A 14,852-nucleotide genomic window follows, 5' to 3' on the forward strand; every position below is an offset into this window, starting at 1 on the left:
AAAATATATCTTAGAATACATTGAACTTTAAGGGAAGCCCTCGTAAAGGAGGGGTAGATCTAGTTTACTTTCAAAAGCAACTTTCCGATAGAAAGATGAGTCTGGCTGGCATCCCCTTGTGAGAGATAGTGGCTGGAAAGAAACCTCTCTCCTACCACATTAAAAATTCTGCTTCTTTAGGTGACACTTGAGACACAGATTTTGTTTTGTTTGTTTCACCAGCTTCCCTTCTCACCCTGGGCTCGTTTAAATTGTTTTAATTAAAATCAATAACCATCACTTGAGATTATATTTAATGTCATGAGCCTTCTAGCAGCATTTAATACACATTCACTGGAACAGGCCTTAAGAACACAAACTACCTCGAGGTTTCACAGGATTTTCGGAGTCTCAGTGATGAAAGAAGAGAGATTAGCTTCCTTGGGATACTAACAATGATGAGTCCAGTGCAGCAAACTTATCGACTAAGAGGTGATCGTATATCCGGCTCAACTGTCCTGTAACTTTTAGAAAAGTCATTCGTGTTTATCATTTACTCGGTTGTTATGCAGCCATGGCAGTAAATAGTTGAATGTCAAGATCACCAGCATTACACCTGAAAGAAAAAACTGCAGTAAGATCAAGAGAAGACTGTCATATGAAGTTCAGCCTCAGAAATCTCACAGTTGTGTATCACCACAGTTAAGCTCATACACAACTGGAAATCACTTGCGTTGGAACTGAGATTAAATACAACAAATACATGAAGACATTTGGGAAGCCATGTTTAAAAGAATCTGCCACACCAATTCTATACAAAATGTTATTTTTATAATCTAATTTTATCATGTTTCTATTTAGTAATAAATGCAATATGTATTTTGGTAAAACAAGAATCTTAAGCAGTGAGGCTGGAGAGATAGCACGGAGGTAAGGCATTTGCCTTTCATGCAGGAGGTCATCGGTTAGAATCCCGGTGTCCCATATGGTCCCCCGTGCCTGCCAGGAGCAATTTCTGAGCCTGGAGCCAGGAATAACCCCTGAGCACTGCCAGGTGTGACCCCCAAAACCACACACACACACACACACACACACACACACACAAAACTTAAGCAGTGACTCTAAAGGACAAACAAAACAAAGATTTTTATTTTGTGGGGGGAGGCATGTCCAGTGGTACTCAAGGGTTACTCCTACAGGGCAGGCTTGGACCATAAGGTATGCCGGAGATCAAATTTGGATCCATCCTGCCCAGCCACGTGCAAGGCAAATACACTACTGCTGTGCTATCACTCTGGCTCCATCATTTGCTTTTTTAAAAATGGAGACTTTTAGTCAGCAGATCCAGAATGGAGCATAAAAAATAAAGCACTTGCACTTCACCTGCATGCTCTGATAAGAGCCACTGACTACTTTTCTCTTCTAGCAATCTCAGCCCTTAGTTGCTTTTAGAGTTGCCAAAAACAAAATACCTAAAACAAATGTTGAGTGCCAAAATTAAAAGATTTAAATATGTAGGGAAAGAATTAAGTCTTCACATCTTAGGAAATCCTCGTTTTTGAGGTTATGCCAGACAAATGCAAACAACATCACCCCAGGTTGTTGGTTTGTTTTTTTTTTTTTTTTTTTTTTTTATTTCAGAAATTGTGTGTTTAGGGGCCAGAGAGAGAGCACAGCAGTAGGGCTTTTGCATTGCACGCAGCCATTCAGGACAGATGGTGTTTCAAATCCCGGCCTCCCGTATGGTCCCCTGTGCCTACCAGGGGCGAATTCTGAGCAGAGAGCCAGGAGTAACCCCTGAGCACTGCCCAAAAATCAAGAAAGAAAAAGAAACTGTAGTTTATGTGTATTTCATCTCTACCTGTGTCTGGAGCCAGGCCCACATATGTAAGGCATACACGTCACTCTTAAGCTGTATTTCTTTTTATTCTTTTTTGTTGTTGTTGTTTGGGGGGGGGGGGTGAGGGTTATACCTGGTGACGCTCAGGGGTTACTCCTGGCTATGCGCTCAGAAATCGCTCCTGGCTTGGGGGACCATCTGGGATGCCAGGGGGTCAAACCGTGGTCCATCCTAGGCTAGCCCCTTGTGCCACTGTTGAGCTATATTCCTGACTGGCTTAACCATATTACATGGTTTCATTTGCAGCAATTAGTTTTCCAGTGGAAATGTAAATGTCATTATGATAAAACTGAACAACAAGAGGAATGCAGTATTCTAAAACTGGCTGTTTATTCACATCACTAAAAAATTTCTCATAAAGTGGAGTAGGGGCAGGGTTGGTGAGCTCAGATGGGGTGCTGCAGATTCAAGTCAAGTCAGCTATATGCAAGCCAAATGTCCTAACTGCTGTCCTATTGCTCTGGCCCTAGTCACATTTTTTATGCACATACCCATATGAATTCCTATATTGCATCCCATTCAAAAATATCTTAAAAACAAAAACATGCCCCTGTAAACCAAAAAGTACAAGAAATGTTATCTAGGGAAAAAAAAAACACTTAAAGGTGTTTAAACTACAGTGAATGCTCATTTTCAACAAGCCAAATAAGAGCATTATATTTGCAAAAATATTTACTCTGAGGGGCCGGGCGGTGGCGCTAAAGGGAAGGTGCCTGCCTTGCCTGCGCTGGCCTTGGACGGACCGCGGTTCGATCCCCCGGTGTCCCATATGGTCCCCCAAGCCAGGAGCAACTTCTGAGCACATAGCCAGGAGTAACCCCTGAGCATTACCGGGTGTGGCCCAAAAAAAAAAAATTTACTCTGAATCTTGTTGGATTAAATGTTATAGAGGCCACATCCAATGCTATAGGGTGGGCAAAACCTTCTCCCTCGTACTCAGGGTGTCTGTCCTCTGGGATGCTTCTGGGGTACTCCTGACAATATCTTGGGGAATCACTAAGTGACTTAATAGTGCATTTGCTCTTGTTCTTTGTTCTGGTTGTTTGCATTGTGAGTGGGCAACTGATTCTTTCAAATGCTTTGTTCCAGGAGTTACAAGTAATTTCACCTTTGTGTCTGGATGATGCAATTGTGGAGAGAATATGGCCTTCCTGCAGGAGAGACCTTCCATCCCCCTCACTCTACCACTTTCTCCTCTGTTATGGCTGGTTGTTTTGGTGGAACCATACCTTGTACCGCACAGGGGCTGTTCATAGCGAAGAGTGGGAAGCTGCTCTGGGGCTTGTTGGAGATTGAGCCTCTTACCTGCTGCACCACAGAGCCTGTACTCCAGCCTACAGAGCCAGCTGTCTGTCCCTGACTGTTCTGGCTAAAGGAGCAGTTACTGTTCCTTTTCTTTCTGGCATGTTCTACCACATTGGTGATTTGGGCTAGAAAATGTGTTTAAGGAAAAGTTCCTGATTCCCAGATTTGGGGGGGACATTCTCTGATTTGGGGCTGAGGTTGGTGCTAGGGATCTAGCCCAGGGTCTCATACATGTGAGGAATATGTGCTGGAGGCAGGAGATACTCACAGAACAGCAGATCTTGTGTACCTTGAACCCTGAGTTCCATCCTGGCACTGTGTGGCCTGCATCAGGACTGAGTGTCACTGGCATGGCCTGGGAGACCAAATAACTGTGAGGAGACCCACTTCTTCCTTGTCTCCCTCCTTTTAGGGTTCTTAGAGACAGGGAGTAAAAGTAATTCCATAGTATTATGGGCTACTGTTAGAGTGCATTAACATATATAAGGTTAATAATAGGCACTGGTTTTTCTAAAAATTAGTATTTTGACATTTAAAACTCTCTGTAAGGGCCAGAGAGGTAATATAGCAGGTAGGATATTTGCCTTGCTTGTACACTGACCTGGGCTTGGTATCTGGAGCCCCATAATATCCCCCCAAGCTCTGCCAACAGTGATCCATGAGCTCAGAACCAGGATTTAGCTCTGAGCAGAGCCTGGTATGACCCCCCCCCCTACAACAAACAAAAAAAATCTCAGTAAATCTGTCTTAGTGACTTTTTATAGTTCTTTTTATTTTTTGTTTTGTTTTTGTTTTGGGGTCACACCTGGCAGCGCTCAGGGGTTACTCCTGGCTCCAACTCAGAAATTGCTCCTGGCAGGCTCAGGGGACCATATGGGATACTGGGGTTTGAACCAATGACCTTTTGCATGAAAGGCAAATGCCTTACCTCCATGCTACCTCTCCGGCCCCTTATATTTCTTTTTAATTAAAAAGAGAAAATTGATCTTTAGAACTATCTATAGAACCAAAAACAGCAACTCTGAATATTTTTAAATTCAGGATTTTGGGAGCCAATGCCAGGTAGTTGCAGGGGTTTAGATTAGGACATTTCCTTGCTCACCTAGGGTCCTTCAAGCAGTGCCAGGAATGATGCTTGATCACAGTCAGGAAGAGCCTCTGAGCATCATGAATGTGGTTCAGAAAACCAAAATAAAACAAAATGCAGGTTTTCATTTTTCTTTTTGGTTTCTGGTCCATACGAGGTTCAAGGCTTACTCCTGGTTCTGCAATTAGGGATCACTCCTAATTGCTTAGGGGACCATACAGGATGCTGGGAATTGAACCCTAGTTAGCCTCATGAAAGGCAAGTGCCCTACCTGTTGTACAATCACTTTGGCCCCCAAAATATAGGTTTTCTGTGATATTCTTCATATGCATATCGAGCAGGATAGATACTAATGTGGGACAAAAAATGAGAGTGTAGGTGGGGCAAAGAAGTGTGAGGACACCCAAACTGTTTGGGTCTGATAATGATAATAAATTCTTGTTTTGTTTTGTTTTTTTGAGCCACATCTGGCAGTGCTTAGAGGTTACTCCTGGCTCTGCACTCAAAAATCGCTGCTGGCAGGCTCTGGGGGCCATATGGGTTGCCAGGAATTGAACCAGGGTTGGCTTCGTGCAAGGCAAATGCCCTACTTTTGTGCTATCACTACGGTCCCTGAAAAGAGTCATTCACTGAGGTTCAGGCAATGTGATTGGAGTGTGACCCTTCTCTTCTTCTTCCTTTTTTTTTTTTTTTTTTTTTTTTTGGTTTTTGGGCCTCATCTGGTGGTGATCAGGGGTTACTTCTGGCTCTGTGCCCAGAAATCGCTCCTGGCAGGCTTGGGAAAACCATACAGGATGTTGAGGATTCAAACTAACGTCAGTCCTGGGTTGGCCACTTGCAAGGCAAATGCCCTACCTCTGTGCTATTTTTCCAGCCCCTTCTTCTCTGCTTCTTTGCTAGAAATAACTTAAGATATTAACTAAGAAGTAAAGTGCTTCCAAAGTCCAAGAGGAAATTCGGGTGACAGGGGACAGTGTGCATCCTCAAAGTTGTTTGCAGTTCTGTCATTCAAACAGATGGCTAAACAAAGTCAAGAAGAATCTTTTTGCATAAAGAAATACACATTATGGTGATAGCAATTTTAAAAATGATTTTAAATATATATATATATATATATATATATATATATATATATTCTAATCCAAATAACAAGCATGCAACTTAATGGATAACTTTGAACATTCTCAGTATCATTGTCTATTGTTTTGAGGTCCTTCTCTGCAAAATGGGTCAAATGAACTAAAGAACATTTTACCTGGAGCTCACGAATAAGAAAAATGAATTTCTTGTACAAAAATAGTTGATCTATTTTTTTTTTCTTGGTTTTTAGGTCACACCCAGCAGCGCTCAGGATTTACTCCTGAGCTCAGAAATTGCTCCTGGCAGGCCTGGGGGACCATATGGGATGCCGGGATTCGAACCACCATCCTTCTGTATAAGGCAAACATCCTACCTCCATGCTATCTCTCTGGCTCCATATTCTTTTTTTTTTTTTTTTTTGGTTTTTGGGCCACACCCAGCGGTGCTCAGGGGTTACTCCTGGCTGTCTGCTCAGAAATAGCTCTTGGCAGGCACGGGGGACCATATGGGACACCGGGATTCAAACCAACCACCTTTGGTCCTGGATCGGCTGCTTGCAAGGCAAATGCTGCTGTGCTATCTCTCCGGGCCCGATGTTAACTTTTTCTTTCTTTTTTATTTTGCTCTGGCTTTGAAAGCCCATGTTCCCATAGAGTTCCAGATCCTCATCTAAGGTGTGCAAATGTCGCACTCCCATTAAATACAAATATGCTCACCTAGACAAGGAGCCAGCCAGTATATCATGAGGAATTGAAGAAAGGCTTCATCAAAACACTTGAAATGTAGTGAAAGTGCCAATGCTGGATTAAACACCGCCCCGGTCAGACTTCCTCCTGTAAGACATTTTAAACAGATGGATACCAAAGCACATTATTTTCCATATTATTTCCTCACTTTTCCCTTTTTACCCATTTGTTGATGGGCATTACCTGGTTCTGAACTCAGACTTATTCCTAGGCTGCTCACGGGACCACATGGGATGTTTGAGATCCAACCTGGGTTGCCCATGTGCTAGACAATTTTCTTATCCAATGTACTATCTCTCCTGTCCCCAAAGCATATTACTTACTCTCCTCATGCAAGGCAAATACCCAACCCGCTGTGCTATTGCTCCGGCCCCCAAATATGACTTACTTCAGGTGCTTAAGTGTTTCTATTTTTTTTTTTTTTTAGATTTTGGATTTTTGGTTTTTGGGCCACATTCCGTGGCACTCGGGTTATTCCTGGCTCTGTGCTGAGAAATTGCTCCTGGCAGGCTCAGGATACTATATGGGATGCTGGGGATCAAATCCAGGAACATCCTGGGTCAGCAGCATGCAAGGCAAACACCCTACCACTGTGTTATCGCTCCAGTCCCTGTTTTAACTGTTTCTATCCTGTTGTTTTCCTTTGCAGAAACACCTGGCATAAAGTGTAAGAACATGTTATAGATCATAGTTATAAACTAGGTGCAAAAAGTTTTTTGTTTTCGTTATTAGGCCACATCCGGTGGCACTCTGATGACCCTGGCTCTGCACTCAGAAATCACTCCTGGCAGGTTCTGGGGACCATCTGGGATGCCAGGGATTGAACCTGGATCAGCCGCGTGCAAGGCAAACGCCTTACCACTGTCTACTGCTCTAGCCCCTAGGGTTGTTTGTAGGGCTTCACAGTCCTGAGCACACTGAGCTAGTAGCATATTCTTCCCCTTAGTGTAAACACCAAAAGCAGATTCAACTATTGCCAAATGTCCCAGGGTCGGGAGCAAATCATAACTTGTGGAAATCTTAGAGAAATGTTGATACTTGTTTACAAATACTTGTAATACATTGTTTACAAATGTTTACTTATGTATATTTATTTAAAAGAGCAAAGAATGGGACTGGAGAGATAGCACAGTGGGTAGAATGTTTGCTTTGCACACAGCTAACCCAGGTTTGATCCCCCTTTGGTCCCCATATGGTTCCCCAAGCATGCCAGGAATAATTTATGAGCACAGAGCTAGGAGTAACCCCTGAGCGCCACGGAGTGTGGCCCAAAACAAAAAAGGAAGAGCAAAGAACTTGGAAAATCCTAACGTATATACATAGGAAAAACCTAAGTGATCCATTTATTGAGTTATTACTAATATGAAATACTATTCAGTATTTTATTTGGCAGGAGTAGGAAGGAATCTGGGCAGCACCTAGCTGCTGTAATCAGGGTTTACTCTTGTGCTCCAGAGTCACTCCTGATGGTGCCCAGGGGACCTTAAGTGGTGCTGGTGATCAAACTGGGGCCCATACCTTAACCCCTGTATTGTTTCTCTAGCCCCTTTATGTAATTTTAAAAAAAATTATAGAGCAGCCAGAGACCTAGTACAAGGTGCTTGGCTTGTATAGGGCCAACTCTGGTAGGATTCCTGGGATCACATGGTCCCCAACACCTCTGAGTGTGACCCCTGAATGCAAAGCTGGGAATACCCTGGCACCTCTGGATGTGACCCAATTCTTCCAGCAAAGAGTGTTTTCTAATTCATTCCCTCGTTCTAAGAAATTATATTTATTTTGTGCCAGCTTACACCATATTAAATCCCGGTTACAGTAATGTGTAACTAAAAAAAAAACTCTTGTAAGTGTATTATCTGAGCTTGCTGTCTGGAGGAAGACAGCAGGAAACAAGGGCTGGGGCTGGAGAGGCCTAGTAGTGGTTCAGGCTCTTGCCGGTCATCTGACAGATCTGGGTTCTATCATATGGTCCCTCTTAGCCCACCAGGAGTGATCCCTGAACCAGAAGTAAGCCCTGATCATTGTGGAGTATGGCCCCAAAACAGAACAAAAGAAAGCAAGTGTATGATTTTATATCATACAAAGCAATTGAATAGGGTAAATAAAAACTTAATTGGATGAGAAAAAGCATTTTTCCAATGTCTAGTTTAAAAAAAGAAATGCACTCTCCTTTTACCTTGTTTCATTGGCTTAAATGTTCTCAAACTTAAATTAAGGTAGATTTTCTTGGAATCAGTAAGAGAAGCTGTTTTATAGCTTCAATATGTCAAAATATATGACTATTTCTGTTTTAGTTTGGGGACCAACCCTGGAGGGGTTTAGCTGTGTGCTGGGGGATCACTTGTTGGTGGTGCCTAGGAGACCATGTGGTACATGGAATGACACTAAGACCATGCATATGCTCAGCTCCCTGACCATCTCTCCTGCTCAGGATTGTAGTTCATTTTATTTAGTTGTTTATTTTTATATTTTGTTTTTTGGGCCACACCCAGTGGCGCTCAGGGGTTTCTCCTGGCTCTTCGCTCAGAAATTGCTCCTGGCAGGCTTGGGAGACCATATGGGATGTTGGGAATTGAACCTGGGTCTGTTCTGGGTCGGCCGAGTGCAAGGCAAACGCCCTACCACTGTGGGGCCCAGTCGTAGTTCATTTTAATCTAAACAGTCCCAAGTAGCTAGTGGCTAGGGTGTGGGTGGGCACCTTTGTAAATTCGAGCCCTTCCTTCTAATCCTGCTAGGGTTTTCGCAGATCATTCAGCTCAACCAGGAAAGTTGACACCCAGATCAAGACAAATGACACATGAGTTGAGAGCCAGAGAAACCAAACTCCTCTGACGATCTGTCTGCAGAAGGTCACTAGCGGTGGTACAGTGAAAAGGGCTCTGGCCTTGCACAAAGCAAACCTGGGTTCAGTCCTCAGCATCCCAGAGTCCCTTGAGCACTGCTAGGACTAATTCCTGAGTGCAGAACCAGGAGTAATCACTGAGGATCACTGGGTGTGGCCCCAAAGCAAAAAAGTCATTAGAACTTCAACTTTTTCGACTTTTAACTCTCTCCTTGGCCCCCATCAATTCCCACCTTACTTTTTATTTTTTATTTATTTTTATTTTGGGGGCCACGCCCATCTGCATTCAGGGGTTACTGCTAGCTCTGTGCTCAGTATTCGTTCCTGGCAGGCCTGGGGAACCAGATGGGATGCCGGATATCAAACTCGGGTCAGCCACGTGCAAGGCAAATGCCCTACCCACTGTGCTCAGACCCCAAGACTGGGAGTGTTTATAAGATTTTTGCAGTACTGTAGATGGAACTCAGGTTTTCACACCTGCAGAAAAGTGTTCCTTTGCTTTTGAGTCCTTAAAATTCACCTATCACTTTTAATGGGTGAAGGGAAAATTATTGCAGCACATTTCCTTTTGTTAGATGATTTTTCCAACCCCTCTAGCACTTTATAATGTAGATACACCAATAAAGATTTTTGTTACAACCATTTAAAATATGACATGTTTCACCTTGGGGCTGTAGTTTACTGTAAGAACACATGTGCTGCATGTTTGAAGCTCTGGGTTTGGTACCTGACATACCCCTAAATAAAAATAAAGTGGCGTATTTTATGGGTAAACTTTTTATTTTTTAGATTTTTTTCTTTTTTAAAATATCTGATCTATCCACTGCATGCTGTGGCAAACTACAAGAAATCAACAGATGTGTCAAGTTAGTTTAAACTGTATTTGGGCTACTGGAATTTTAAATAAAATAAATACATCACTTTAGAATCGGAAGAAGTCCGGGACCGGTGAGGTGGTGCTAGAGGTAAGGTGTCTGCCTTGCAAGCGCTAGCAAGGAAGGACCACGATTGGATCTCCCAGCATCCCATATGGTCCCCCCAAGCCAGGGGCAATTTCTGAGCGCTTAGCCAGGAGTAACCCCTGAGCATCAAATGGGTGTGGCTCGAAAAAAAAAAAAAGAATAGGAAGAAATTCATTGAGTGAGAAGCCCACATCCAGAGGTGCTCAAAGCTTACTTCTGGCTTTGTGCTCAGGGTTTATTCCTAGTGGGACTTGGTGGAACATGTGGGGTGCCAGGGATCGAACCTGGTTTAGCCTCCTGCAAGGCCTGTAGTATCGCTTCAGTCAGCCTCCAGTTATTTTTAAAAACAATCTTTTAAATTAAAGCATCATGGTTTACAAAGTTATTCATAGTTGAGTTTGAGACATACAGTGTTCCACCGGTGTCAGACCAGTTTTTTAAGTGTCTTTAATATTAAGCAAGTTTTCATTTGAAAATAGATCTTCATGGCCGTGGGAAGAATGTTTAGCTAATGATTAATCCCTTAAAGACAGTTTTCTCTGTAAAGAATCAGGCACTGACTGACCTCACAGAATTTTGATTCCCCACTGATCTATCCTTATCAGTTATTATTGATCAATTTTTTTTTTTTTGGCCTGGACTGTGGATCGGAAGGAACTTTAGAAAACTGGACCGTCAAAGAATCGAGAGCAGGTTGGTGCAAGGAAAGTGCCGGTCAGTCATCTTTGCCCCTGCCACCTCACCCCATTCACCAGCACCCTGTGCTGTTATCAGAACCCTTGGAAAGCTTACAATGTCTCACTTTGACACTGAAGCTGTTCTCGGGTGTTCCAAGCTGACCCAAAAGGAGGATCAAGCTTCCGTGTGAAAATAAAGGTATTTGGGGCTGGTGTGTGCTGCAAAAAGGTTAGAATTAATATCACAAAGGTGCGTCTTAGTGTTAGAATAAATGTCACAGGCCAGAGAGACAGCATGGAGGTAAGGCATTTGCCTTGCATGCAGGAGGACGGTGGTTTGAATCCCCCGAGCCTGCCAGGAGGAACCCCTGAGCGCTGCTGGGTGTAACCCAAAAACAAAACAAAAATAAGAATTTCACGAAGGTGCGTCTTAGGGTTAGAATTAATGTCAAAAAGGTGCATCTTGGGGCCGGAGAGGTAGCACAGCGGTAAGGCATTTACCTTGCATGCAGCCAACCCAGACAGACCGTGGTTTGATCCTCGGCATCCCATATGATTTTCCCAAGCCTGCCAGGGGCGATTTCTGAGCGCAGAGCCAGGAGGAACCCCTGAGCACTGCCAGGCGTGACCCAAGAACAAAACAAAAAACAAACAAACAAAAAATGCATCTTAGGGTTAGGATGAATGTCAGAAAGGTGAGCCTTAGCGAAGATCCTGGGGCCTTGGGTCTGCTCATCAGTGTGTGTGTGTGTGTGTGTGTTGTGTGTTGGTGTGTGTGTGGCCTTGGGTCTGCTCATCAGTGTGTGTGTGTGTTGTGTGTTGGTGTGTGTGTGGCCTTGGGTCTGCTCATCAGTGTGTGTGTGTGTTGTGTGTTGGTGTGTGTGTGGCCTTGGGTCTGCTCATCAGTGTGTGTGTGTGTTGTGTGTTGGTGTGTGTGTGGCCTTGGGTCTGCTCATCAGTGTGTGTGTGTGTTGGTGTGTGTGTGGCCTTGGGTCTGCTCATCAGTGTGTGTTGTGTGTTGGTGTGTGTGTGGCCTTGGGTCTGCTCATCAGTGTGTGTGTGTGTTGTGTGTTGGTGTGTGTGTGGCCTTGGGTCTGCTCATCAGTGTGTGTGTGTGTTGTGTGTTGGTGTGTGTGTGGCCTTGGGTCTGCTCATCAGTGTGTGTGTGTGTTGTGTGTTGGTGTGTGTGTGGCCTTGGGTCTGCTCATCAGTGTGTGTGTGTGTTGTGTGTTGGTGTGTGTGTGGCCTTGGGTCTGCTCATCAGTGTGTGTGTGCGCGCGCGCGCCACCCACCTGCGTAGACCAGAAAGGTGATGAGCGCCGAGAGCAGGTGGACGCGCAGCTTGGCGTGGACCTCGTGGAAGTGCAGCAGCGCGCTGTGGAAGATGAAGGAGCAGAGGCCCTCCACCAGGAAGGCCTTGGCCGCGTCCACGCGCACGGGGCTGCGGCACACGAAGCCGCGGCCGCTGTCGTGGAAGCGGGCCAGCCCCAGGCTCCAGAGGCCGGCCGCGCACAGCTTGCTGCCCAGCGCCCCGGCCAGCTGCGCGGCCAGCTTGAGCAGCCCGGCGGCGGGCTGCACGTCGCCCAGCAGCGCCTGCAGCAGCACCCCGCACGGGTTGTTGCTGGTGCCGCCCAGCGTGAGCCCGTGCACCAGGGAGAAGAAGTAGACGAGGGTCAGGGCCCAGGTGGGGTGCAGGGGCTCCTGCTCGCCCAGCGCCTGCAGCTCCTGGGTGCACAGGCACAGCTGGAAGGTGGCCAGCAGCTCCTGCAGGAAGGCATGCAGCGCGGGCTTGGCGGACACCTGTCGCCTCACCAGCACCCGGGCCACCCCCACCAGCAGCACGGCCGACAGCATCAGGCCCAGCGAGGCGCCCGTGTCCCGCACCTCGGGCCACCCGGCCGCCGGCTTGGCCATGTTCGGGCTGGCCTCCCCGGAGGGTGCGGCGGGGCCTCGGGGCCCAAGTCCACCGCTCCGCCCCTGCTCACGCCCCTCGGGGCGGGCCTGGTGCTGGGGGTGCGGGGGGTGCGGCTAACGGTCCCGCCGAGCCGGTGGAGCAGCGGCCGGCTGGAGCGCGCGCGTGGTTATTGGGGCGCGGGGCCCGGCCTTGGCCTTTTGGCCTTGGCTCCCTGGTGCCCACCGCTGACCGCTTCTGGGTGTGCCCGAGTTTAAGGGGGGAAAAAACAGCTCTGGGCTCCCACCAGGCTCTTTCTTGCACCCCCAAATTCTCCCCCTTCTTCTTGGCCGCTGCTCTGCTCCAGGGGTGCATTTGGGGTTGGCCCCCAAACTGATGCCTAACTGAGCTGGGCATGGGGGGAAGTCTTGGGCTTCCAGGGTCTCCCTTATTCGGTGGGGTCCAGAACTGGCTGAGGATGGAGTGGTTGAAGAGTCCCTGCTTCCCCCACCAAAATGGACCACCAGGTTGCCGGTTGGGGTGCCCTTTGCGCCTCCCCATTTGGCTCCCCGCACAGCCTCTGGGAGGGCCCAAAGCTGCAATCCCGCCTTGGCTACACAGCTGTTTTCAGGGGCTCCCGGGCCCTCCTGCAGTCTTTTTTTTTTTTTTTTTTTTTCAATCGGGAATGTTTATTGAGATTTACAAAGCTGTCATAATGGAGTTGTTGCAGGCGTACAATATCCCACCCATGTCTTTACCCTTTACTACTATCCTCAGGTTTCCTCTCACCCAACCCCTAGGCAGGCATATTACACTTTTATGTCAAACGTATTACTTGGTCCAGTAAAACATAAAGGAATGGCAAATAGAATTATCTGAAAATAAATCAAAGTCAGTTGTGAGTTTTTTTTTGTTTGTTTGTTTTTAGTTTTCTTTAGGACCACACGCGGTGGTGTTCAGGGCTTAATCCTGCCTTGGACCATATGGGATGCCAGGAGGCGAACCCAGATAGGCCATGTGCAAGGCAAGCATCCTATCTGCTCTATCTTTGGTCCCATACTACTTACTATGTTTTTGCTTGTTTTTGGGAGCCACGCCTGATGACGCTCAGGAGTAACTCCTGGCTATGTGGTGAGAAATCGCCCCTGGCTTTTGGGGGACCATATGGGACGCCAGGGATCTAATTGAGGTCCATCCTAGGTCAGCCGCGTGCAAGGCAAATGCCCTATTGCTACCATGTTTTTAACCCTTTGTCTAGTAGAGGACAACCATCTGCATCATTAGTGAGTGCTATAGTTAATGCCATATACACGATGCCAAATTTTCCTGTCCTTTAAAGAAACTCTTTTACTGCATCTTGCAAAAATGATTTCAAGGCTATGAATTTGCTAAGCTGTTGTCTGGCCACGAAGCTCTGTATTGTTCCTTTAAATGATAATCTAGCTGGGTAGAATACTCTTGGTGAGGTGGTCAGTATAACTGAGTTGTACTATATCCTTCCATATTCTTCTGGTTGGAATCTCATCTGTTATATATTTTAGGGGCTTTCCTTTTAAAGTTTCTTTGCTGATTTTACTGCTCTCATATTGTCTCTATCTTTGGAGTTTGTCATTTTGATGATAATGTGTCTTAGAGCTGTCCTAATTGGGTTTGTTTTTCACTGGGACCCTTGGGCCTCAGTGCCTATAACCTTCATCTCTAATTTTTTTCTTTCCTTTTTTTTTTTTTGTTTATTTTGGGACCACACCCAGTTACCCTCAGAAGTTATTTCTGGCTATGTGCTCAGAAATCGCTCCTGGCTTGGGGGACCATATGGGACGCCAGTGTATTGAAATGTGGTCCATTGAAGCATGGGCAAGGCAGACTCCTTGCGCCACCGCTCTGGCCCCCTCACCTCTAATTTTAATTCTAAATCGAGCCCTATCTCTAACCTGAACCTTAACCTCAGCCTTAACCCTAAATCTAACTCTAAACCTAACCCTAGATGTAACTAAACTAAACCTAGTTTTTACCAAAAACCTAAATATATTCCTTGCCCTAAACTTAAGTCTAACCTTAAACCCTAACCCAAACCAAAATTCTTATCCAAACCCTAACCTATCCGTAACACTAAACCAAGACCTAATCCTAACCATAGCCTTAGTACTAACCCCTAACACAAGCCTTAACCCTAACCTAGTCCTAAACCTATCCATAGCCCTAACTAACCCTAGCCCTAACCCCAAACCTAAAACCTAACTCTAAACCCTAACCCAAAACCTAGCACTATTCCCAAATTAACACCTAACCATAACCAAGCCTTAACTTCCTGCCCATAGCCCTTGCCTTAACCATTACCCTAATACAAACCCTAACCTTAAACCTAACCCTAATGCTAACATTA

The 14,852-nt window shown here is 45.7% G+C and overlaps 1 protein-coding gene across 1 annotated transcript; it reads right to left on the bottom strand.

Annotated features, from left to right (window-relative positions):
- Window positions 1-276: 276 nt before the first annotated feature.
- Window positions 277-12,518, bottom strand: AQP11 (aquaporin 11). Its single transcript, XM_049776279.1, has 3 exons — window positions 11,871-12,518; window positions 6,068-6,184; window positions 277-595 (listed from the first exon to the last, which is right to left on the bottom strand). Exons 1-3 carry the CDS (start codon window positions 12,490-12,492, stop codon window positions 516-518), a joined length of 819 nt encoding a protein of 272 aa, XP_049632236.1. The 5' UTR covers window positions 12,493-12,518; the 3' UTR covers window positions 277-515.
- Window positions 12,519-14,852: the final 2,334 nt, after the last annotated feature.

Source organism: Suncus etruscus, chromosome 7 (genome assembly GCF_024139225.1).
Source record: "Suncus etruscus isolate mSunEtr1 chromosome 7, mSunEtr1.pri.cur, whole genome shotgun sequence".
NCBI lineage: Eukaryota > Metazoa > Chordata > Mammalia > Eulipotyphla > Soricidae > Suncus > Suncus etruscus.